General features: G+C 40.6%; 1 protein-coding gene across 10 annotated transcripts in view; it reads left to right on the plus strand.

Moving 5' to 3' along the window:
* Positions 1-25,514, plus strand: part of LOC137656626 (uncharacterized) — a 265,028-nt gene that overhangs the window by 171,713 nt on the left and 67,801 nt on the right. For 5 of the 10 annotated variants that reach the window (XM_068390796.1, XM_068390849.1, XM_068390823.1 and 2 more), the window contains 6 exons: positions 4,934-5,009; positions 5,892-6,023; positions 8,863-8,969; positions 9,508-9,686; positions 10,786-10,948; positions 18,930-19,840. In XM_068390796.1, the coding sequence (XP_068246897.1) occupies positions 4,994-5,009; positions 5,892-6,023; positions 8,863-8,969; positions 9,508-9,686; positions 10,786-10,948; positions 18,930-19,840 (1,508 nt within the window). In that variant the 5' untranslated portion in view covers positions 4,934-4,993. The other 5 variants (XM_068390817.1, XM_068390800.1, XM_068390808.1 and 2 more) reach the window with 5 other exon arrangements.

Below are 25,514 nucleotides of genomic sequence, written 5' to 3' on the forward strand. Positions count from 1 at the left end.
AGATCTGAACGAACTATCGATTGCAGAAATTAGACCCTACGATCAGGCTCGAGGAAAAAATACTGACAGACACAACGATATGCTGAAACTCCGCCCAATTTGATCTAATCTCACAGATTCAATCGCTCTTGAATGTTCAGTCTTACACTGCAATGTACGACAGTACTCAGGAGTGTTTTGCCTCACGGAGTCACGGTTACAAGAATTTGGCCCGGTACCAATGGAAGCAGAGAACCTGAGTCTGATTGTAAATTTTTTGGACGTTCTTGACTCATTCGTGAGAGTAAATAACTAGGTGACTAAGGTAAGACGACCATGTCGCCAGCTTCAAATTGGTGTATAGTCATTGATTGGCACTTTGGTGATCCGTAAGAGTCAAAGCGATCTCTAGAGCTGCCGTGATCTGATTTTCCTAGTTTGACCCTGGATCAAGGGATGATCAGATCTGTGGATCTGAGAACTCTAGCTTCCAGGTTGCCCAACAAAATCCTGGCCCTCACACTTTCGAGGTAGCGAATGTTCTATTTATTGACTTTTGCGAAATACATTCTGTCTGTTTTTAATCAGGCAGTTGAATCGGTGGAACTTGAGAAGTTCAAACTTACAGCGAATGTTTTTATATGTGAAGCAGGCTGACATGTCTCTCTTCATAGTTTATGTATGACAGATCTATTTGCAGGTTGTTACTGATCTTAAAAATATTTTATATTAATTATTCATTACTTATTTTGCAATTTATTTATTTCCTTATTTTCTTTCCTCACATGGCTATTTTCCATTGTTGAAGCCCTTAGGCTTATAAAACCTGCTTCTCAAACTAAGGTTGTAGCTTGGCTATTATTATTATTATTATTATTATTATTATTATTATTATTATTATTATTATTATTATTATAAGCTAAGCTATAACCCTAGTTGGAAAAGCAGATGCTATAAGCCCAAGGGCTGCAACAGATAAAATAGCCCAGTGAAGAAATGAATCAAAGAAATAGATAAACTACAAGAGAAGTAATGAACAATCAAAATCGAATATATTAAGAATAGTAACAACATTAAATTAGATCTCTCACATATAAACTATATAAACTTGAAAAACACAAGAAGAAGGGACTCAAGTAAGAGAACTCTACCCCAAGACAGTGGAAGACCATGGTACAAAGGATGTGGCGCTACCCAAGACTAGGGAACAATGGTTTGATTTTGGAGTGTCCTTCTAGAAGAGCTGCATACCATAACTAAAAAGTCTCTTCTATTCTTAACAAGAGAAAAGTAGCCACTGAACAAATACAATGCAGTAGCTAGCCCCTTGAGTAAAAAATAATTGTTTGGTAATGATGTCAGGTGCACGAGGACAAAGGAGAATGCGTAAAGAATAGGCCAGACCATTCAGTATATGTGTAGGTCACGGAAAATTAATCCGTAACCAGTCAAAGGATCCAGTAACTCTAGCGGTAGTATCTCACGGGTGGCTGGTGCCCTGGACAACCTACTACCTATAGTCTACATAGTAATGATAATAATAATAATAATGCCTGTAATAATGGATTGACACAGTAGCAAATTCTGTCTTTTCTTCCATAACTAGACCTGATGACAATATACCGAAAACTAGAAGTGTTGTCTTAAAATTATTAATACCACCATGATACCTTAGATAGAAGAACTCTTTCAATGCCACACACACACACTCTCGCACACATATTTGCTAAATACAGGTTTTGATGTAAGTAATGGGAATGATTGAGTTATCTCTACACTGCAATTGGGTAAGCACCTGATAGTGTTTTATCAAATCTTATCTTCAATTGACTGGTTACGAGAATTTTTATTGATAAAACAATTTAACGCGATAGGAAATGCAGAATCTCATAGACAGTATAACTGGCTACATCAGTAATGGACTCTACACGATTATCAAGTTGGTGTTTGTTAGAGTTTTGGTATTTTTAAAGTGATTTGTGAACCCGTTAACGCGTTATTATCTGACAGAATATTGAATACTTGGGGTTAGTATCATATTGCATCCAATCTCTTGGTAAATGCGATAACATTCCATATGTACCACGCCAAGGATTTCAGACTTCATGGTTAATGTATGTATCTTCAAGCTAATCATGCTAACAATTTAAGGATAACAAAATATGGTTTGATATTCACTTTCTATTTACGGTATTATTGTAAGTATTGTATTTTCTGGTTAAAATGGATTTGGAGTAACAGAAAACATTTTATATATATATATATATATATATATATATATATATATACATATATATATATGTATATGTGTGTATATATATATGCATATATATATATGTATTTATGTATATATATATATATATATATATATATATATATATATATATATATATATATATACACACAGTATATATGTATTGTATATATATACACAGTATATATGTATTGTATATATATACACAGTATATATGTATTGTATATATATACACAGTATATATGTATTGTATATATATACACAGTATATATGTATTGTATATATATACACAGTATATATATATATATATATATATATATATATATATATATATATATATATATATATATATATATATATATATATATATATACTGCACTAGTTCCCTGCTTTAATTATCAGTTGCAACATGTCCTCACTTCACTCCGCATTCTCTACAGGTATAAACATAATAAAACATTAAATTGCATTACAGCGCACCTTGCCGGATGACTCCAGGTTTATTTTTCCATTGAATCATACTTTTGAACAACAGTATAGATATAACATAAGATATTCCAACAACTTTAACAAACTTCTGTATTGATATAGTATTGCATATTTAAGAAAAATTGAACAATAAACTCATGCAAATAAACATATAAGCCTCCTCTGCCGCCCAGGAAAAACCATAGATAAAAAACAAAATCTTAGTTTTGAAAAAACTATGGGAACCTGTGTATCCACGGCAATGATGCAGAGTAAACCAAATTTGAGTGGTGGAACCTCTCTTGTACTATTACTTAATAATGATAATAATAATTATAATAATAAATTCGACTTGCTCGGGCTAGCGTGCGCTAGAAAGTGACCACTTAGTAAATACCTCTTCAAACATCGAATATGTTTTACCCCACACCGGAATCTCATTGGCCACTGCCTGCATAACCACTGAACTTTAGTAACAAGACACTAAGATCTGCTTACATGTCGTTAGGGCAATTATTTTTCGTTATACTTTGTAACGCGAAAAAAATTCTATTATATACATCACTGAGAAACTTTCAAACTAATTTGAGAGCAGAGCTTTAATTCTTTCATTTAATTATTAAGTATGATTTCGACCAAATATTCAATATTTTTTATGAATATACATGTATATTATATATGTATTTATATATAAATGCATACAATATATCCCTCAGGCCGTTGTATGTGTGTGTATGTATGTATATATGTATTTGTTTATGTATATATGTATTTGTTTATGTATATATGTTAAAGTATGTATATATGTAAATGTTATATATATACAGTATATATATATATATATATATATATATATATATATATATATATAACTGTAGATATAGATATAAACACCTGTATACTGTATACACACGCACATGTTTATATATATATATATATATATATATATATATATATATATGTGTGTGTGTGTGTGTGTGTGTATGTGCGTGTGTGTATACAGTATATAGGTGCTTATATCTACATATATACTGTAGTTATATATATATATATATATATATATATATATATATATATATATATATATATATGTATATATATATATATATATCACATATATATAACATATTTACATATATACATACCTTAATATATATAAATAGACAAATACATATATACATACATACACATACAACGGCCTAATGAATATATTGTATGCATTTATATATAAATACATATGTATTATACATGTATATTCATAAAAAATATTGAATATTTGGTCGAAATCCTATTTGATAATTAAATGAAAGAATTAAACCTCGGCTCTCAAATTAGTTTTAAAGTTTCTCAGTGATGTACATAAATATTGCAGCTGATAATTAAAGCAGAGAACTAGTGCAGTATATATATATATATATATATATATATATATATATATATATATATATATATATATATATATATATATATATATATGTGTGTGTGTGTGTGTGTGTGTTATATCAATTTACATATGCATATATACAATACATATATACTGTGTATATATATATACATATATATACATATATATGTATATATATACACAGTATATATGTATTGTATATATACATATGTAAATTGATATAACATATATATATATATATATATATATATATATATGTTATATCAATTTACATATGTATACATACAATACATATATATATATATATGTATGTATATATATATATATATATATATATATATATATATATATATATATGTGTTATATCAATTTACATATGCATATATACAATACATATATACTGTGTATATATATACATATATATACATATATATGTATATATATACACAGTATATATGTATTGTATATATACATATGTAAATTGATATAACATATATATATATATATATATATATATATATATATATATATATATATATGTTATATCAATTTACATATGTATACATACAATACATATATATATATATATATATATATATATATATATATATATGTGTGTGTGTGTCTTGGTGGTTATACTTATATATACAGTGTATATGTTTACATATTATATGTATGTATAGACATACGCATACTATCAAGTTTTTCTCCATAGCGCAACAGCGTGATTGCCCTACTAACACCTGGTTGCTGAACGACCACGCACCCCCAGCCAGCATCAGACCCATGGTGCAAAATCTATGATTCCAAATTTTATCCCTTGGCAGGTGTGGTAGACGTAGCCTGTATGATTCCTTGTCTGCCCACCCAACTGACCCGTGGGCGCCATGCTCTTAAAAATAGGTAAATGATACTCTTTGTGTTTAACCCTCTGTGGTCCAACTTTGAATGATGAAATTAGGTTAGATAGATGTGATAGATTTATATTTATTCAATATTGCAGCTTAATTTACTTTTAAGTATTTCTAATGATGTTCCAGAAGTTTGTTGAACCGTTTCTTTTCTTTTAATTTGGTATTTTATATTTTGATAATTAAATTTTGTTTGGACAGTTTTTTATTGCCCACTTTACGTGTCATACAGGCTATGGCACTCTGTTATTTTTCAAAGTCTTTATTATAAACTGTAAAAACGAAGTCTTTTTAATCTTTGCATCATAATGCTAAGCCTTTTTCAGTTTGTCACATAGCATATTAGTAAACCTTTCTATGGCAAAAAAATTGGGAAAATTCCATAAAAATCCCAAGTCTCACTCAATTTAGGCCCTGTTTAACCTCTTATTATTGTTATAATTTTGTTTAATGTTACTTCGTTGCGAAAGTTATGGTTAGATAGACGTGTATTTATTTGTTTGTATATCTGTCTGTGTGTATGTGATTAGCATAACTCAAACATTATTTGACCGAATCTCGTGAAATTTGGTGGGATGATTGGCAATGATTCAAGGACAATTTGATTAGATTGGGGGTTGACTGGATCAGAAATCAAAGCCAAGGTCACGAAAAGATAAAAGACGTTTTTTCGCCATATCGTGGCCAGTTTTTATCTGATTTGCATGAAACTACTAGTGCCAAAATATGCATAATTAATTATCTGATCTTGTGATATATAACATGATATAGGCGAAGGCATGCGCTCTACAGTGCCCGTTCTAGTTAGTGTGATATAAAATGGTATGACTGGACAAAATGCTATAAGGAATAATAAGGAAACTTTTTATTTCAGGACTCTTCAATTGCTTCCTTCTTATGTGTATTTTAGCCACATTGGCTGCACTTGCCCTCATGAAACACGCCAACCACTTATTCTTGAAAAAGAGGATTATCTATGAAGCCTGTGGCGATGAATGTATTAAAGGTAAGAAGAGTGATGTATGACAATATACACATAGCACCCCCCCCCCCCCTCTCTCTCTCTCTCTCTCTCTCTCTCTCTCTCTCTCTCTCTCTCTCTCTCTCTCTCTCTCTCTCTCTCTCTCTCTTTCTCTTTGTCTTGCAATGGACTAGAAACGAAAAAATTTGTCGCTGTGTGTAAGTATATATATATATATATATATATATATATATATATATATATATATATATATATATATATATATATATATATATATATATATAAAGATACATAGATAAGGAAACAAGTCCATTACAAAAATCAATCATCATCAAGAGAACTGGTAGCCTACAATAATAGTAATTTTTCACCCTAGATACAGAGGTAAAGGTAAGAAATAGCATATAAAAGTCTAGAAACCTGATACAGACCATTTCGATATGAGAAGACTATTTCGCTTTAGAGGTAATCTAAAAGTAACAATTGAAATAATTTTATTGCAGATAAAGCATAAAATTTATACTTTAGCATGCATTTGCATATTCATATGGCCGTAGAACTGCATAGAAAATCATATACATGCATATTTATGGATGTACAAATGAATGAATGTATATATATATATATATATATATATATATATATATATATATATATATATTTATTTATCTATTAAACATGTATGTATATATGTGATCTTGAATATTTATATAACGTATTCTATATGATATATATATATATATATATATATATATATATATATATATATATATATAAATATATATATATATATATGTATATGTATATATGTGTGTATATATGTATATATATATATATATATATATATATATATATATATATATATATATATATATATATATATATATATATAAATATATTAGTGTATGTGGCCCATCAAAAATGACAGCTAAGTATTTAGATATGCACACACACCCAACCTCCTTTTACCAGGGTATGACTACTCCTTAGAGTGACAGGGGATATATATATATATATATATATATATATATATATATATTATTGAAATAAGCCATATATTTAAATACATTAATGTCTGGATTCTCTTACCAACCTCGGGATCAGAGTCCCAAGGCGAAACCACTCAAAGACAATAGCATTTTACCGGCCTGTAATCGAACCCTGGTCCAGGATACTTGTATGACAGTGACAGTACCGTTTAGCTTCGAAGAAAGATAAAAGTCAGTGACAATTTTTCTGTACATATACCTGCTAAATGGTACTGCCACTTTCATTTAAGTATCCTGGACCAGAGTTCGATTGCCGGCCGGTCCGATGCTATTGTCTTTGAGGGGTTTTTGCCTTGGGACTCTGATCCCGAGGTCGGTAAGAGAATCTAGTCATTAATGTATTAAAATATATGGCTTATTTGAATATGAAAAAACATGTGTAAATGTGCAAAATTTATCATTAATCGAATGCCGGTGAAGATGGGTTGATTTCAATTCTAAGTACAAAAAAACCTGATTTCGACAGGTATATGTACTGAAGAATTGTCATTGACTTTTATCTTTCTTTGTGGCTAAATGGTACTGTCACGGTCATTCAAGTATCCTGGACCAGGGTTCGATTCCCGGCCGGTCACATGCTATTGTCTTTGAGTGGTTTCGCCTTGGGACTCTGATCCCGAGGTCGGTAAGATAATCCAGACATTAATATAGTAAAATATATGGGTTATTTGAATATGAAATACACATCTAAATGTGCATCATATATATAAATATATATGTATATATATATATATATATATATATATATATATATTATATATATATATATATATATATATATATATATATATATATATATATATATATATATATATATATACATATATATATATATACATATATATATATATATATATATATATATATATATATATAAATTATATAAATTCATTTGTGTATATATGTAGCCTACTTTTATTTGCCTGCAAAACTATAAGCTAAGACACAATTATTCATAAGAAAGAAACGAAAACCTTAAAAGTTAAAAAAAACTAGGTTATTTGCAAGGTGGACACTTGACTATCTGAAATGTCAATTAAAGAAAATCTAAATATCCTGTGCAGAGGTATACATTTTGTTCTGTTTGTAATTTGGAATAATTGATTTTCGGACCTTTACCTTAGCATAAGTTTATTTTGAAATATTTATATAACTAAATCTATTATTTGGATTATTTTGAAAATATGCAAAGTGTAACCAGACAACATTAAGATGGTGTTTCAATTTATTAGTTTTTTAAGATCACATGGCGCTGTGATTGTTGTTAATATATATATATATATATATATATATATATAATATATATATATATATATATATATATATATATAATATATATATATATAATATATATATATATAATATATATATATATATATATATATATATATATATATATATATATATATATATATATATATATATATATATATATATATATATATATATATATATATATATATATATATATATATATATATATATATATATATATATATATATATATATATATATATATATATATATATATATATATATATATATATATATACAGTATATGTGTGTATGCTTACTATGTTATATTTCCATGTTGTGTACTGAATTAAATAAAGCCAACTATACATTCACTAGTCTATTGATTTTGTTATCATTTCGTGTACTGTACACTTACAGTAAAGTACTGATGCAATAAATTCGTGAATAAAATGTTAAAAGATTTTTTTACGGATATGTTTTCTTCTCTGCTAAATTGTCCTACCGAAATCAAAGTAAATTCAGTCCGTTAATGAACTTTTTGGTATCTTAATTCACAGTGGACAATTCATCCCACTACCTGATCCAAACGGAGGGCTGCAACATCCCAGACTTTGCATCTTCACACCCAGACATCGCTAGATTCACTTACAAAAATGTCAAAGAGGTGAGATAACATTGATTTTTAGGAATTTTGGAAATTTGTCACTGAGAGAGAGAGAGAGAGAGAGAGAGAGAGAGAGAGAGAGAGAGAGAGAGAGAGAGAGAGAGAGAGAGAGAGAGAGAGAGAGAGAGAAAGGGGGGGGGGTAAATGCTCATTCTGCGTGGGTGAAACCATTCGCAAGCTATTCTCTTTCTTTTTCTTTTTTTCTGTAATATACGATCTTGAACACATTTCAGGAAATATATACATATATGTATAAAATTAGAAAAAAAGGTAATATTCAGTATTGTACCTTGATTCTGGAATTTTTAGAATTTACATAGAATTAGATTTTTCTTCTTCATGTTTAGATAATTTCTATGGCAATTCCATAGTAAATCTTAACAAGTAGATCATGTTCTAATAATCTCATAACGTAACCCAGTACTGCACAGTACTCACAGTTTTCCTTTAAACTTATAATTTCTGTTTACATTCTTAAGACTATGTATGAAATCTCAAAAAAAAAAAAAAAAAAAAATAATCTTTCCCACAAACCCAGTTGGTGTGTTCCAAACGTCCACCACTAACAGAGGAATCTGGTCTGACGCTGATCTTTTATGAAGAACGTATCCCCCTGTACGGTTCGTCTGCGGAATCCTTGAATTGCTTCTACCAGGGTATTTTGAGAGTGACCCAGTCCCTAGATGATTACGACGCGAAAATGGATTCCAAAAATGTGTGAGTCATAGTTTTTTCACTTTGTTAAAAATCTTTTATTATACTTTAAGATTACATATTCAACTCCGAACATATCTGTTTCAGTGTTTATTTTGATATGATTTTGTAGCACTTGTATATCTTGCAGTTTGTGAATTAGTCATTAAGAGATTTTATTGTAAAATTTTGTACTTTATAAAACGAAGCCCCATTAAAAGAAAAAAAAAACTGAATTGCCGTGAATTGGGTTATAAGATACTGACCTAACAGAGGTTCTATTAAAGGGTCCAATTGTTCATGAGATTGCTTGGCCTCTTGCAGGGTCTTTGGAGTAAAACTCCAGCCCCAAATTGTCATTTATCTATTGCCCACATAAAATTTTCATCTTAAACAGTTTGTTTTTATATTTAACTGTGAAAGAGTAAAGGACTGTTTATAATCTTTATTCTGCAACAACCAGGGGAGGATTAAACCCTAAAACCCACATGATACCCATTAGGAAGTAAAAGTTGTATAATACCAAGACCAAGTAAGTAGGTGTAACTGGGAGAGGAGCAGAGTACATTTTAGTAGAAGGAATAGAGGGGGGAAGAATGGGAATAGAAAAACACTGGGTTACACTTAGTATATGGCACTTTAGTGTATGCACAGCAGGATAGTTCATGTGGAGGGAGTGGGGACAATGCCTTGGATTAATGGATATGTTAGAGGTTTTTGGGAAAGAGAAGGGATATGTTGTCAGGCAACAAATTGAATGTTCTTTCTTTGAGGAGTTGAAACAATATCCTACTGTAGTGAGTTGAGAATGCAGTGAGTCTAGACATTATCCTTCCCTTTGGCTGACTTTTGTTTCTAGATGATTGCAGTCACAAGATTATTAGCTTTTGGGTCTTAAAGGATGGCTAGCTTATTTCTGTTTTTATCAATCGAGTCATTTTTTTATTGGAAAATCAGCCAAGAGGTAAAAGGAAATTAAGTAAATATTTTTTATTAAATTTCATAATTCTAAAAGAGACCCGAAGACGCCTTATTATGCAGTTTTATAGACAAACTGGACATATATTACATAGTTAATAGCTCCTACTCTTTTACAATTTATTCTTATTGTTTTTTTTCCCAGATTGATGGCAAAAAGGCCAATCCTAAAGCGAGTAACTGAGATTAATTACGATGGAATTGTGGTAACCTGTAATGATTCAAGGCTTTCCTCAGGAAAACTGTATAGGAATATTCATTTCTTCATACAACCATCAAGAGCAAAAGAAAAGAGAGAAAAGTTTAAGGTAAATTTAAATCGGAAGGAAGAATTATTCCTTTGCCTTTCTCCCCCCAATTTGACACTCAAACTCAACTACTAGGCCTAGCCCTGGCAGTACCAAGCAGTATGATATTCAAAATCTTTTTCTTGAGTTTCCATTGGCAAATTTGCTTTTAGATATCACGATCCTGGTTTTAAAATTCTGCCGCAGTTGGGATTTGGTAAAATTTTTCCCAGCCTTATTCTGCCCGCACCAGCACATCAGTCACTTGATTGAGGAGACTTGCATCTGTCTCGTGGTATTTCACTTTTTTGTGATTCATGTCACTCGAGATAGCTGGTTCTCCTTATCTGTGAGTAATATAGTATTGGGAGTACCCCATCCCCTTCTTCTGAAGATAAGGATCAATAAACGGAGACCCTCATTTGTAACTGATGTGAATTTTTATATTTTTTATGTATGTAAAACACCTTTGTTCCGTAACTGAAATACAAACCACGCTATTCAATGTGGGTAATCACTTTCTGCGTAGCTGAAATGACGAGCCATTAGAATTTTAACGAGGGTTTACTACCCCACTGCTAGTTAGCGGGGGTTAGGGAGGGTAGCTTGCTACCTCCCTCCCCTCACACACCTGTGATTTAGCTCACTTTGCTCTCGGCTCAGGTGGCAGTCGGACGTGTCCACTTTCACCCTCGCCTTATTGACAGCCATTGCTAATCTTCTTTTTGCTTTTTCTTTAACAGAGTGTATGTGAAGTTGGCCTCTGCGATGCAAAAGTGTTCTGGTTTACCTGACCGCCCTCGTGGCACGTTTATGTCGGCGGTCGAAACGGGTGTCCTTATTGTAGGGGCCAACGGTGTGATAAAGATAATGTTTGTGGTGAGTTTTGAGAGTGGTCTACCTCCCTGTGGGAGAGGTTTTCTCGGCGCCGGAAGTAGTAGTCCAGACGGGATATTTCTCCTTCAAAGGTTTCTTTGAAAAGAGAAAATCCCAAGGACACTTCTTCCGTGGCCCAAACCTCCTCCGTAGCTCCCACTCGATCGGTTTCTCCCGTGAAGCCGTCGAGTGGTAGCGTAGGCCTTAGTTCTGTTGACTGATCACGGGGTGTGGGAGAGGGAGTTGCCTCCCATAGCGAGGCAGCTCCTCCTCCTCCCCCGGGGGAGGATATGAATGTGCCTGTATCTAATGATGATTTGTTACAGCTTTGGGCTTCCTTGGGGCTACAGGGTTCGCCCTCCAAGGAAGCCTTGTTTGACATGATCAAGTTTTGGGCAGCTGTCAAACAATCGCCGACGGTAGCAGAGGTTGATCCCCTGTCTATTGTCGACTTTGTTGTGGCAGAGGCTTCCGATGAGTTGTCTCAAACTTCTGCTCCTGATGTTGCTGTTGTAGCTGAAGGCTTGGTTCGCCCCTCCGAACATCCTTCGAGGGAGGAGCTAGGTCCAATGGTCTCTCCTGCCGGTGATTCTGGGGAGTTCACTCACAGAGACTCCTCTTCGGAGGACTGCTGATGGTCAGCCCGCTGACCCCACCTCCCCCAGAGGGCGTATAAGGCGTAAAGCTCACCCTCCTCTTCGCCGTAGAGGTCTTCCTTCACCTCACAAGGGTATTAGGAGGCACCTCTTTGGTTCTTCATTACCGCAGTCCTCCGCAGAAGAACCACGCCGTCGTTCGCCGACCCTGCTAGCTACATCCCTGGACCTCTCCGCAGATCGTTCGCGATCTCCTTCGGTGGAAGGTCGTCCTTACAAAGGGCACGCTGACCTTCCACCCACCAGACCTGCTGACCTGCCGTCACCATTCCTGGCTGCCGATATGCTGTGGGCGCCTACTCATCCCGTTGTTAAACGGGCTACGGTCCCTTCGGGTCATAAAGGGCTTGCACATAAATGTGTGCCTAAGTGCCAGGTATCCCCTGCGCGCTAATGTTCAACTGCGCGCCATCGCTCGCCTGCAGTTGCTCCTTTCACAGCGCGCTAGCGCTCACCTGTGCGCTCGCGCGCTCCTGCAGATATTCCTGTTATTACGCGCCAGGTTCACCCTGCGTGTCAACGATCACCTGCAGTTCCTGTTATAGCGTGCCAGCACTCACCTGCGCGCTTGCGCGCACCTGCAGAAGTTCCTGTTATAGCGCGATAGTGTTCACCTGCGCGTCAGCGCTCACCTGCGCGTCAGCGCTCACCTGCGCGTCAGCGCTCACCTGCACGTCAGCGCTCACCTGCGCCAGCGCTCACCTGCGCGCCAGCGCTCACCTGCGCGCCAGCGCTCACCTGCGCGTCAGCGCTCACCTGCGCGTCAGCGCTCACCTGCGCGTCAGCGCTCACCTGCGCGGCAGCGCACTACTGCGCGCCCTCATCCTGATGTGCGCCCTGCACACCCACGATTTTCGGATCTGGGCGCAATAGGGAAGACATCCTCTTCTTCTGCTCGCCAGTGCTCACCTACGTGCCATCGTGCGCAGTCTCCGACGCGCACCCAAGAGGTTGCTCAAGCGCGCCCATCAGTACAGCCAGACGTGCGCTCTTATGCGCACCCGCACGCTAGGGATATGTGTCCTGCATGCGCACACCCAACATTATCGCCCTCACGGGCTCTTCAGCAAGATTCTGCGCGCGCACACCCAACGTTATCGCCCTCACGGGCTCTTCAGCAGGATCCTGCGCACCCGCGCGCACTTAAACAATCGCCTTCACGTGCGAGCGCTCAACTAGCCTTCTGCGTACCCCTAGTCATCTCCAGACCATGCCTCTGCGCGCCATCGCTCCCCCACGCTCCCTCGCCCTCGAACATTCTCCCGTGCGCAACCCAGGGCAGAGCCCATCGCGTGATTTCCAGCCTGATTTCCAGCACGATTTCCAGCACGATTCCCAGCGCGATCCCACATGTGAGGCTGCCGGACACCGCGTGGCCAGGTCATCATCGCCTCCCATCCCACCATCACTATTGGAGTCCTGTATCACTCCCAGGAGGGAGTCGAAGGACTCTCAAGACTTTGCCCAAGTCATCCTCAAGGATTAGACCGGAGCCAGCCAAGCCCTCAGAGAACGTCCACAAGTCCCCCCAAAAAGAGCCTTTGGGGACAGGAGACTTCGCTGCTAGCCCTTCAGGAGGAGAGCTGCAGGAGTCAGAGCATGCATTCTGGCAGGTTCTGACCCTTATGAGGAATCTCAATGGGTTTGCGGATCCAGAGATTCCTCCTCGTGAGGGCAAGGACACAGTCTTGTACCGAGTCTTCGGTACTCAAAAACCCTCGAGGGCCAGCGCGGCTTTGCCCTGGTCTCAAGGGGTTAAGAGTGCCAGAGACAAGGTCGAAGGCCAGTTCTCCGAGCTTGCCTCCTCCAGCCGTTCCAGTGCCTGTAACAAACTTCTCCCGCCTCCTCGTGTCCATCAGAGGAGGTACTTTGAGATCTTGGAGGAGACTTGTATAGCTCTTCCCATACACCTTTCTTTGGAAGAGCTTACCGGAGGAGTCCCTCTAGTCTAGAGAGACTCCAACCGGCATGTCTCATTTTCAGCAATGGAGATCCTGAGTCAGGAGAAGGTAGCGAAGTGTGCCATGCAGGCAACTTCGTGGCTGGACATCTGGCTAGGTTCTCTGGGCATCCTGTTACGATCTGAGGACTTGTCCAAAGAGAGTACCAGGAATGCCTTGGAGACCTTTTTACTCTCAGGCACTCGTACAATCGAGTTTCTAGCCCACCTAGTTTCGAGCTTGTGGGCTAATACCATCTTGAAACGTCGAGATGCGGTGTCTGAAAGATTCCACCAAAAGGTCCCCAGTACCGACATCAGCAGGCTCAGACATTCTTCCATCTTGGGTAAGAACTTATTCGAGCCTAAGGACGTGGAGCAGGCGGCTGAGAGGTGGAGGAAGTCCAACCAGGACTCTCTCTTACATAGGGCTTTAACATCGAAGCCCTACAAACCTCCTGCAACCCAGCAAGCATGTCCTACCAAGATCACGAAAACGGCAGCTGCAGCAAAGACAAAGGTGAAAAAGCCCTTTCCTGTCAAGGACAAGAAAGGCAAGAAGTCCTCCATGGGAGGAAAAAATCCTAGAGGGAGTGGCCGAGGCCACAAACGCTAGGATTGGCAGTCCCCCTGCACGTCCACCAGTGGGGGGATGCCTACAAAGTAGCGCAAGGAGGTGGCAGCAACTCGGGGCCGATTCCTGGACGATTTCCGTAATCAGTCTGGGATATCGCGTCCCGTTCACGACATCTCTACCTCCCCTGACAGCGAATCCAGTGTCATTGAGCTCCCTTGCCATGGGATCGGCAAGGGGGCAAGCCCTTCGGGCAGAAGTTGAGACCCAGTTGAAGAAGGATGCTCTTCAAGAGGTAGTCGACAGGTCCCCAGGCTTCTTCAGTCGACTCTTTCTTGTAAAGAAGGCGTCTGGAGGCTGGAGACCAGTCATCGACCTCTCAGCTCTGAACAGGTTTGTCAAGCAGACCCCATTCAGCATGAAGACGGCAGACACGGTCAGGCTTGCAGTGAGACCGCAAGACTTAATGTGTACAGTACACTGGATCTGAAGGACGAGTACTTCTAGATCCCAGTCCATCCGTCTTCAAGGAAGTACCTAAGATTCTGCCTAGACAACAAGGTTTACCAGTTCAAGGTGCTGTGTTTCGGTCTCTCCACAGCACCTCAGGTGTTCACCAGACTATTCACCCTAATATATTCGTGGGCACACAGGATCGGCATCCGTCTCCTCTGTTATCTGGACAACTGGCTGATCCTAGCAGACTCGGAGTCAGCCCTTCTTCGACACAGAGACAAACTTCTGGGACTTTGCCAAGATCTAGGGATCATGGTAAATCTCGAAGTCTTCTATGCTTCCCACTCAAAGACTGGTATATCTAGGCATGATCATAGACACCAATCTCCACAAAGCCTTACCATCAGACGACAGGATAGCAAGGCTGAGGAGGGTCGCGAGTCCTTTCCTCAGACGAGAAGAGCTTCCAGCCCAATCGTGGTTACGTCTCCTCAATCACCTTTCATCCCTGGCCGTCTAGTTCCCAATGGTCACCTCAGAATGAGATCTCTCCAGTGGCGACTCAAGTCCCGGTGGAATCAGGGTCTCGATTCCCCGGACATCATGATCCCTATGGGTCCTGCGGAACAGACGGACCTTCAGTGGTGGGTGGCAGACGAGAACCTTCGAAGAGGAGTGGATCTTCTCGTCCTCCCCCCAGATCTTATGCTGTTTTCGGATGCTTCAAAGAAGGGGTGGGGGGCCCACGTTCTGAACCACAGGACCTCAGGCCTGTGGTCAGAATCAGAAAAGTGCCTCCAAATAAATATGCTAGAAATGAAGGCTGTATTTCTGGTCCTTCAACAGTTCCAATAGTACTTGGCGGGTCACTCTGTGGTGGTGATGAGCGACAACACCACAGTAGTGGCTTACATCAACAAGCAGGGAGGTACCTTTTCAAAGCAGTTATCCCATCTCGCAGTAGATACTGAGATGGACCGAAGTCCGCTCGATTCCACTATCGGCTCGCTTCATTCCAGGCAAGAGGAATGTACTCGCCGACAGTCTGAGCAGAGCGTCTCAGATAGTGAGTACCGAGTGGTCTTTGGATCATCTAGTAGCCAACAAAGTCCTGACTTTGTGAGGTTCCCCGACTGTGGACCTGTTCGCTACAGCGTTGAACTTCAAGCTCCCGCTGTACTGCTCCCCAGTCCCGGATCCCAAGGCACTCTGGCAAGATGCCTTCTGTCTGATGAGGAGAGTGCTCAACAAGACCAGAATATCGGTTAAGCTCTCGATGACCCTAATAGCTCCGCTATGGCATCACGCGGAATGGTTCCCAGACCTTCTGCAACTCCTAACGGAACTTCCGAGAGAACTCCCTCCACGACACGAGCTACTCAAACAACCACACACCAACATCTTTCACAAAGCCGTAGCTTCGCTTCGACTTCACGCCTGGAGACTATCCAGCATGTCCTCACTGAGAGAGGATTTTCGCAACAAGTTGCGAACAGGATGTCTGGACACCTGCGAAGGTCATCCGCAGGGGTCTACCAGGCAAAGTGGCGAGTTTTCTGTGGTTGGTGTCGTGGAAGGGGTATCTTTCCACTCGATGCCACTATTAAAGCAATAGCGGAGTTCTTCGTGTATCTATGGGAAGAAATGGGCCTTTCAGTCTCGGCGGTGAAAGGCTGTCGCTCAGCCTAAGTCTAGCCTTCAGGCTCATAGGAGTGGACATTTCCTCCTCGCTGGAACTTCCCTACTCATACGAAGTTATGAACTTACCTGCCCTGAGTCGGAAGGGAGACCACCTCCATGGAACGTGGTTCGAGTTCTCAGGTCTCTTAAGAGACCTCCCTACGAACCATTACGCCAGGCTTCAGATCGCCACCTAACTTGGAAGACTTTATTCCTACTAGCTTTGGCCTTGGCCAAGCGAGTCTGCGAACTTCATGGTCTCTCGTATGACATCGCCCATTCAAGGGGATGGGGGGGAGGTAACTTTCAGATTCGTCCCTGAGTTTGTTGCCAAGACTCAGAATCCAGGAGTGCCGGACCCTCGTTTCAACTCTTTCCTGATTTCGAGTCTTCGTTCTGTAACAGATGACCCAGACCATTTCCTACTGTACCCAGTAAGGAGTCTGAGGCTATATCTCAAAAGAACGGCTGCAGTTCGTCCCCAAGTGCAAGCTTTCTTTGTGAGCACTGGGAGAACAAAGAGGAGGGTCACCAAGAGTACCATCTCGGCATGGATTCGTAGGGTGATCCATCTGTCTCTGAATCCTGACCCTCCTCCGTCACGTCGCCCTAGAGCACATGATGTCAGGGGCGTAGCTACATCCCTGGCCTTCAAGAAGAACTTTTCTGTGACGCAGGTTCTACAAGCAGGGGTGTGGAAGCGTCAGACGACCTTCACAGCCCACTACCTGCAAGACGTGACACACAGGAGGCTCGATACGTTCTCTATTGGCCCTGTGGTGGCTGCACAACAGCTGGTTTAAAACCTCGGGCTCCTTAATGGACAAGTAGCAGAAGGTTGAGGGCATTGTTACTTGGTCTTAGTCTGCATGAATGAAAAGGTTTGTCTGGCCCTTATTTTTTTCTTCATCCTCCCCTCTCTTGGGGAAAGCAGCATCCTGGGTTTTCTGCACAGCTGACCTCAAACCACTGCAGGTAAACCATGTTCCCTTGTGTTCCTAGTATTAAGTTAATACTGGCACGTCCCCATACCTTTATGAGGTGGTATTGGGAGAGTCCTAGCCTAGATTTCCATCTAAAGAACTTCAGGTCAACTTTCTAGGACGAGTCACACTTCATACCTTCACACACAGCTTACGTAGGCCGCAGCCCTTGCACAGCAAGGTTCTAGCGAGGTGCAGGGACTCCTTATTGTTGAGTACCGACACTCTCAGATACCGAGTCCCTGGGCAAAGCCAAAAGCCAGTGCTGGCTGGGACTTACCACCCTTCCTAAGGGGTGAGTCACCCACATTAAATAGCGTGGTTTGTATTTCAGTTACGGAACAAATGACAAATGCGTAGGTAATTGGTATTTTTCCTAACTATACAAACCTTAGCTATTTAATCAAACTTGCCCGCCAGCCCTATCCCCCGTGAAGTCCTACCTCTAAGCAAAGTGAGATAATTCAAAGGTGTGCGAGGGGGGGGGGGTAACAAGATACCCTCCCTACCCCCTGCTAACTAGCAGTGGGGTAGTAAACCCTTGTTAAAATTCTAATAGCTCGTCATTTCAGCTACGCCGAAAGTAATACCCACATTAAATAGCTAAGGTTTGTATAGTTAGGAAAAATACAAATTACCTATGAATTTGTCATATTTGAAAGTCCTGCATTATTTTATGTAGACATAAGTATATTGTAATGCTATATAGATTATGCCTGAAGCTTTATAGAAAATTGCATACCATAAAACAAGTTAACCTTCCTGTGTTATAGCCTACTTTATGAACCTAATATCCAAAATTTAATATTCTAGCTTTACTTTCTTTTCTTTTCTCAAGATATCAGTAACCGAGTTGGAAACATCTTCAGAGAGGCTTAGTATCATCATCATGGGAACTGATTCTGTATCACGTGGAAGTTTTGTTCGCCACATGCCCTTAACTTTTAACTATCTCACAAATAATTTGCAATCTATAGATCTCCAAGGTATGAACAAAGTAGGGGATAATACTTACCCTAATGTTGCAGCATTATTGATGGGTTTAACGGTTGATGAAATCAAGAACCATAGTTGCCAAGATGAAAATAACCCTTATGCAAGACTTGACATATGCCCATTAATTTGGAGAGACTTTTCAAAGAAAGGATATGTCACGGCATATGGAGAAGATTCTCCAAACGTTGGTTCCTTCCATCACAATTTGCCAGGATTTGTTGAAGAACCAACAGATTACTATAACAGACCATTCTTCATTACATCTGATAGACTCACTGGACACAGAGGAGGAATGAAGGCCATTGCCTCATTGTGTCAAGGAGGACGGTTCAGTAATGTCATTATTCACAATTATTCTCTAGCCATAGCCAAGGAACTAGAAGACATCCCTTACTTTGGTTACTTCTGGACGACAGCTATTACTCATGATTCCTTACAAGGAGCTGTCAGAGCAGATCGGCCGAACTTGGAATACTTGCAAAAACTACACAATGGAGGTTATTTAAATAGGACAGTACTCTTTTTCATTAGTGATCATGGAATGAGGTCTGGTGAATTCCGAATGACCTATTCAGGGATGTTGGAAGAAAGGTTACCCTTTGCTCATTTAGTTTTCCCAAGATGGTTCAGAGATAAGTACCCAAAAGCTGTAAAAAATTTGATTACTAATGCAAAAAGGCTGACATCAACATTTGATCTGTATGCAACTCTTCATGATATTCTTTATCAAAATTATGAACATCTTGAGAAAAGGTAAGCAAAATATGGATATCAGTTAATGGTACTGGTTTATACTGTCTTTGCAAAAGAAATGTTTGTAACTGTTTGTAACTGTTTGGTTGTTTGTTTGTATGATTATTCAAAAATCTTTGTTTTTGCAGTTGACATTAAGTGTTAAGGTTTAAGGAGAGATTGCAGACTTTACTTTTTGGGAGAAGGGACATTTGTTCCTATGCATATACAAACCTTTTGTCTTTTTAAAGTATGGACTGTTTTTAGCAGAACCGGAACAGCTATTGAATTTGTTAATGATATAGCTAATGACTGGGGATGAGCGTGGAATAGTAGCCACTTCCACTTGCCTGTCAAAGACACTTCAATTTTTTCAGCTGAATGAGTACAGATTAACCGTTATGTTCTATGCATGAGTTTTAATAATATTCTCTTTCCATTTGATTGTTGGCCTCATGTCAATTATGGAAGTGAAGTAAGAATTTCATAAATGAAGGGGGGGGGGGGGGGCAAAAGGCTGGACACTGCAACCTAGTGCTGTAGATCTATACTCTCTCTACACTTCTTGTAGGGGATATGATTGGAATCATTCCTTTGTGCCAATTGTAAATCATGGCCTCCTGTTCCGTTCCTGGCTTATTCTTTGAAGAGGAAAAGAAAGGCTAAGTCTTTTCGGTTTCATCCTTGCCAATACCCAAGATGATGCTAAAAAGACTGTACAGCTCATTTGTCTCCTCATCCCTGACCATCTCTAAAATTTCTAGGTATATGCCCCTACCTTAATCCCTTGTTAGGTTCAGGGAGAACTCGGTTCTACTTTGGCAAGTTTTTCAGGGTTTGGTGGAGTTCCACAGTTATCACTACACACCAGCATGCCTTCGAAGCTCTGCAGTATTCATGCAGACCATTGACCACGAGTTTGATTTAAGGAATGCTTATCCTTTTTTCAGTCATTTTTGATAGAGAGCCAGTAGCTAAGGCTACTTTGCCTCCAGTTTACCCAGTGGCAGTGATTTCAGTGGTGACCCTAAAGAGACCAAGAGTGATCTTAATGCCAGTTACGACAATGGTGATTCCTACAGTGTCTCTAGAGCCTAAGAAAGTTGTCAAGCTAAAAGTAAATTCCCATCCTGTGATAGTGCCATTGCCAAAGCTGGTGAAAGGGCAAAAGAAGACTCTATTACTAGTGAAATCTGTGCATGATGCTGGATGTCAGTCGGCCGTTTGCTGCTTGCATTTGTGCCGACCACTCCTGTGCCTGTGATCGTGGGGCCCATGGCTCCTGTTATCCCTGCACCAGTAACTCCCACCCTCGTCTTTGTTAAGAGTGATAGTGCCCACTGCTTTGTGACAATGACCCTAGTGTTATAGTTCCTGTTGGGACTCCCTGTGGTTTCTCCTTGTTGGGAGCATCATTGTCAATGGTCGCGCAGGCCTTGACTTAACTGCTTGCAGAACCTTAGGGGAAGGTTGATGATAGAAAGAAATAAGTTTGCTTTTCCTCTTCTGTTTCTGATCAGGATTATAAACTAATTCCAACAAAAAGAAGAAGAATTCCAGGAAGGCCAGTCATAAGAAGTCCCATAGGACTCTTCAAGACACCACATCCCTTTTGGATGAGGTAGATGGCTCCTAGCTAGTCCCCTGTCTTGTTGCAGTCCTGTGCCACAACCTTGGTTGGTGATTTGACTACCCTGTTAGCCAGAGTTGCTGGATAGGTCATGCATGGGGCTGTACAATCCTTCTTTGGTTAGGGTTTGGTAGAGCTTAAGTCCAATGATTCACTGTTTCTATCAGCATGGAGTGCTGCTCCTTTCTGTGACTGGAATACTTTGATATCCATTACCAAATTGAGAATGTTGCACCTCTTGATGATGTTGTTGAGCACTTGTAAGCATTAGGAACCACAGATTAGTGACTGAGGGGCCACTTTCTGATGCTCATGAGCACTGATAACAACCTTCCTGGTCTGTCATCACCCCCAAATCATTATGTTGCTGGCCTTGTCCTTGGGACAGAATGCTCGTATTTGTTTGGTAGGAGTAGATGAGTAGCCTGTTGAGCTTTCAATCTTTGTAAGGGATAAGAGGGCACAGGATTCTCTTGCTTTGAGGGTACTGGGTCTTGGCCGTGTATTAACAGAAGCAGGAAACCTGGAGTTAGTGTTTTTGTGAAGGTTCTTGCACTGACTGTTTTCAATGAACTGAGTGTGGCCACCTTGGCACCATCCTCAAGGTAGGACCTTTCTCATTAATCAATGCTTTGATTCCCCTCAAGGTTTGAGACCTTTGCAGCTGCTATAAGTGAATCTTTCTAGTTTGTCCTTGGATCAAGTAATGATCAGAACTGTGAATCTGGAAATGTTTGCTTCCTAATGACCCAACAAGCCCATTGCATTTTCTAGGTAGTGAAAATTCCCAGTGCAAGATTTTCTTCACCATCACTTCCAAGCAATCATGGTCCATAATGAGGGATCACTTCTAAGCTGTCTTGTGGTTCAATCCAAGGTCCATGATGATGAGATTATCAACTACAGTACTCTCTCTTTGGAGAAGTACGGGAGCCTCATGATATCATGTGGAAAGGCAGTGAACATTTTGGAACACTAGGCAACAAATGCACTAGTAGAACAACTGGGTTTTGAAGAGTAGGGATGGCCTGGTGTCCTGATTATAAAAACATGTTGGTCCAGAGGTAGCACTGGTGCTTTGTAATACAATACTCTTGTTGAGGACTCCTGTAGGTGGTGGTGCACTATTTTACAAGACTCCCTGTTCTATCACTCATCTCCATCAAGGGTTCTGACTCTTTGAGGGCATATGCAGCCATGCAACTACTTCCACATGACCTTTTCCAGACTCCAATCAGGATCATCTACAACTTCTTCCACTTGGAAGGAATCCTGTGCATGCAACCCTTTCAAAACCCCCAATATGGCCAGTTCAGGAAGGGAGGCATAGGGAGGAGGGCAGGAAGAGTGGGACGCTAATGTTGGCGTTCCCCCCTTCCCTGCTATTCCGATTAGGGGGTTACCTGTTATAACATTAGGCAACATGACAGAGACACAGGGCCAAACTTTGGGTAGTGATTGTCCATCTGGTTGTATACGTGTTCCCTCTTCTAGTCCGCTGGCAAACTATTCTCCAGCATCACTGAAAGCCCTGCCATTGTTGGCAGAAATGAAAGGGATACTGGAGAGAGATACGCTTAAAGTCCTCCAAGAAGGTTCTCAGGGTTTCTATAGTCTACACTTCCTGGTGAGGTCAGAATTTGAAGCATTCCGAGAACGTTTGATGAGGCATTCGGTAGTATCTCACACCAACAAGCAAAATGGCAAGTTGACAAACAGAATCACTTCTGAGTTGTGTACCAAGCTGTAGAGCTGTCAGCCAGATACATTCCAGACAAGAGGAAATTTACTAGCAGATGAGCTTAGTTGCCAGGGGCAGGTTAAAAAATCGGAGTGGTCCTTACAATCTTGTATAACCAAAATGATTTTTGCCTTGGGGACCTACTGGAATTAACTTAAGTTTGCCATATGGCTAAACAGCAAACTCCCAGTGTTCTGTTCCCCCATTTCAAACCCATGGGAAGTGTTCAAGAATTCTTAACATCCAACACCCATTGTATCACCTGGACGCTAATGCCTTTTTTCCGTTCATCCTGATTTCACAAGGTCTCAGGATGACCCTTGTAGCTTCCAGGTGGCCATAAATGTAGTTGTATCCCGATCTGTAAGAAATTTTTGTCGAGGTCCCAAGGTAAGTACCCCTCTGGAACATTCTCCTCTTACAGCCACATCTTCAGAGGTATGACCAACCCATGGAGTTGCTTGCACTTTATGGTTGGGGGATGTACAGCATCTCGTCTGAGTGAAAGGCTTTTCAGGAGGGACTGCACATGAGATGCCTGGGTACCTAGAATGATCCTCTAAACCTGTCCACCAGGGAAAGAAGGCATTTTTGCAATGGGTTTCGTAAAAAGGGTTTGTTCCGTAACTGAAATTCAAACCACGCTATTTAATATGGGTATTACTTTCAGCGTAGCTGAAATGACGAGCTATTAGAATTTTAACGAGGGTTTACTACCCCATCGCTTGTTAGCAGGGGGTAGGGAGGGGTAGCTTGCTACCCCTCACACACACCTGTGATAGCTCACTTTGCTTTTGGCTCGGGTGATGACCGGACGTGTCCGTTCCTACCCTCGCCTATATTGACAGCCATTAATCTTTTTTTGGTTTTTCTTCTTGACAGAGTGTTTGGAAGTTGGCCTCTATTATGCGGAAGTGTCCCGGCTTACCTGACCGCCCTTGCGGAACTTATATGTCGGCGGTGGACACAGACCCTCACACCTTGTGTCCTTTTTGTAGGGGCCAACGGTGTGAAAGAAATAAAGTGTGTGGTGAGTGTAGGGAGTGGTCTACCTCCCAGTGGGAGAGGCTTACCCGGCGCCGAAAGAAGACCAAAAGGGATATTTCTCCTTCAAGGGTTCCCTTGAAGAGAGAAAATCTCAAGGCTCTTTGTCCGTAGCCCAAACCTCCTCCGAAGCTCCCACTCGATCGGTCTCTCCCGAGAGGCCGTCGAGTGGTAGCGTAGGCCGCAGTTTTGTTAACCGATCTCGGGGCTTGGGAGAGGGAGTTGCCTCCCATAGCGAGGCAGCTCCTCCTCCTCCCCCGGGGGAGGATTTTAATTTTGATAATAATGTGTCTAACAATGATTTATTACAGCTTTGGGCTTCCTTGGGGCTTCAGGGATCGCCCTCCAAGGAAGCCCTGTTTGACATGATCAGGTTGGGAGCAGCTGTCAAACAGTCGCCGGCGGTAGCAGAGGTTGATCCTCTGTCTATCGTCGACGTTGTTGTGGTAGAGGCTTCTGACGAGTTAGGTCAAACCCCTGCTGCGGTTGTTGATGTAGCAGAAGGCTTAGTTCCCCCCTCCGAACATCCTTCGAGGGAGGAGCTAAGTCCAACGGTCTCTCCTGCAGGTGTTTCTCCCCCTCAGGGGAGTGCACTGATAGAGACTCCTCTTCGGAGGACTGCCAATGGTCTGCCTGCTGCCAGAGGTCATATCAGACGTAAAGCTCGCCCTCCTCTTCGCCGTAGAGGCCTTCCTTCACCCCACAAGGGTGTTAGGAGGCGCCTCTTCGGGTCTTCATCTTCGCAGTCCCCCGCAGAGGATCCTCCACACCGTGCTCCGACCGTTGCAGCTGCATCCCTGGACCTCTCCGCAGATTGTTCACGATCTCCTTCTCCTGCCAGACCTGCTGACCTGCCGTCACCGTTCCTGGCCGCTGATGCGCTGTGGGCGCCCACGCATCCCGTTATTAAACGGGCACCGGTCCCTTCAGGTCAAAACGGGCACCGGTCCCTTCAGGTCAAAACGGGCTTTCTCACAATGTGAGTAAGTCCCTTAAGCGCCAGGTATCCCCTGCGCGCCAACGTTCTCCTGCGCGCCTGTGCGCAATTGCGCGCAAGCGCTCTCCTGGTGCACTCAAGAGTTCTCCTGTTCCTGAGACAACGCACCAGCGCTCACCTGCTTGCCAGCGCTCACCTTCTTGCCAGCGCTCACCTGCGCGCCATCGATCTCCTGTTTGCCAGCGATCTTCACCTCGCCAGCGCACATCTGCGCGCCCTCATCCTGCTGCGCACCACGCACGCCCACAATCTCCTGCGTGCCTACGATCTCCTGCTCACCAGC

Source organism: Palaemon carinicauda, chromosome 1 (genome assembly GCF_036898095.1).
Source record: "Palaemon carinicauda isolate YSFRI2023 chromosome 1, ASM3689809v2, whole genome shotgun sequence".
Lineage (NCBI taxonomy): Eukaryota > Metazoa > Arthropoda > Malacostraca > Decapoda > Palaemonidae > Palaemon > Palaemon carinicauda.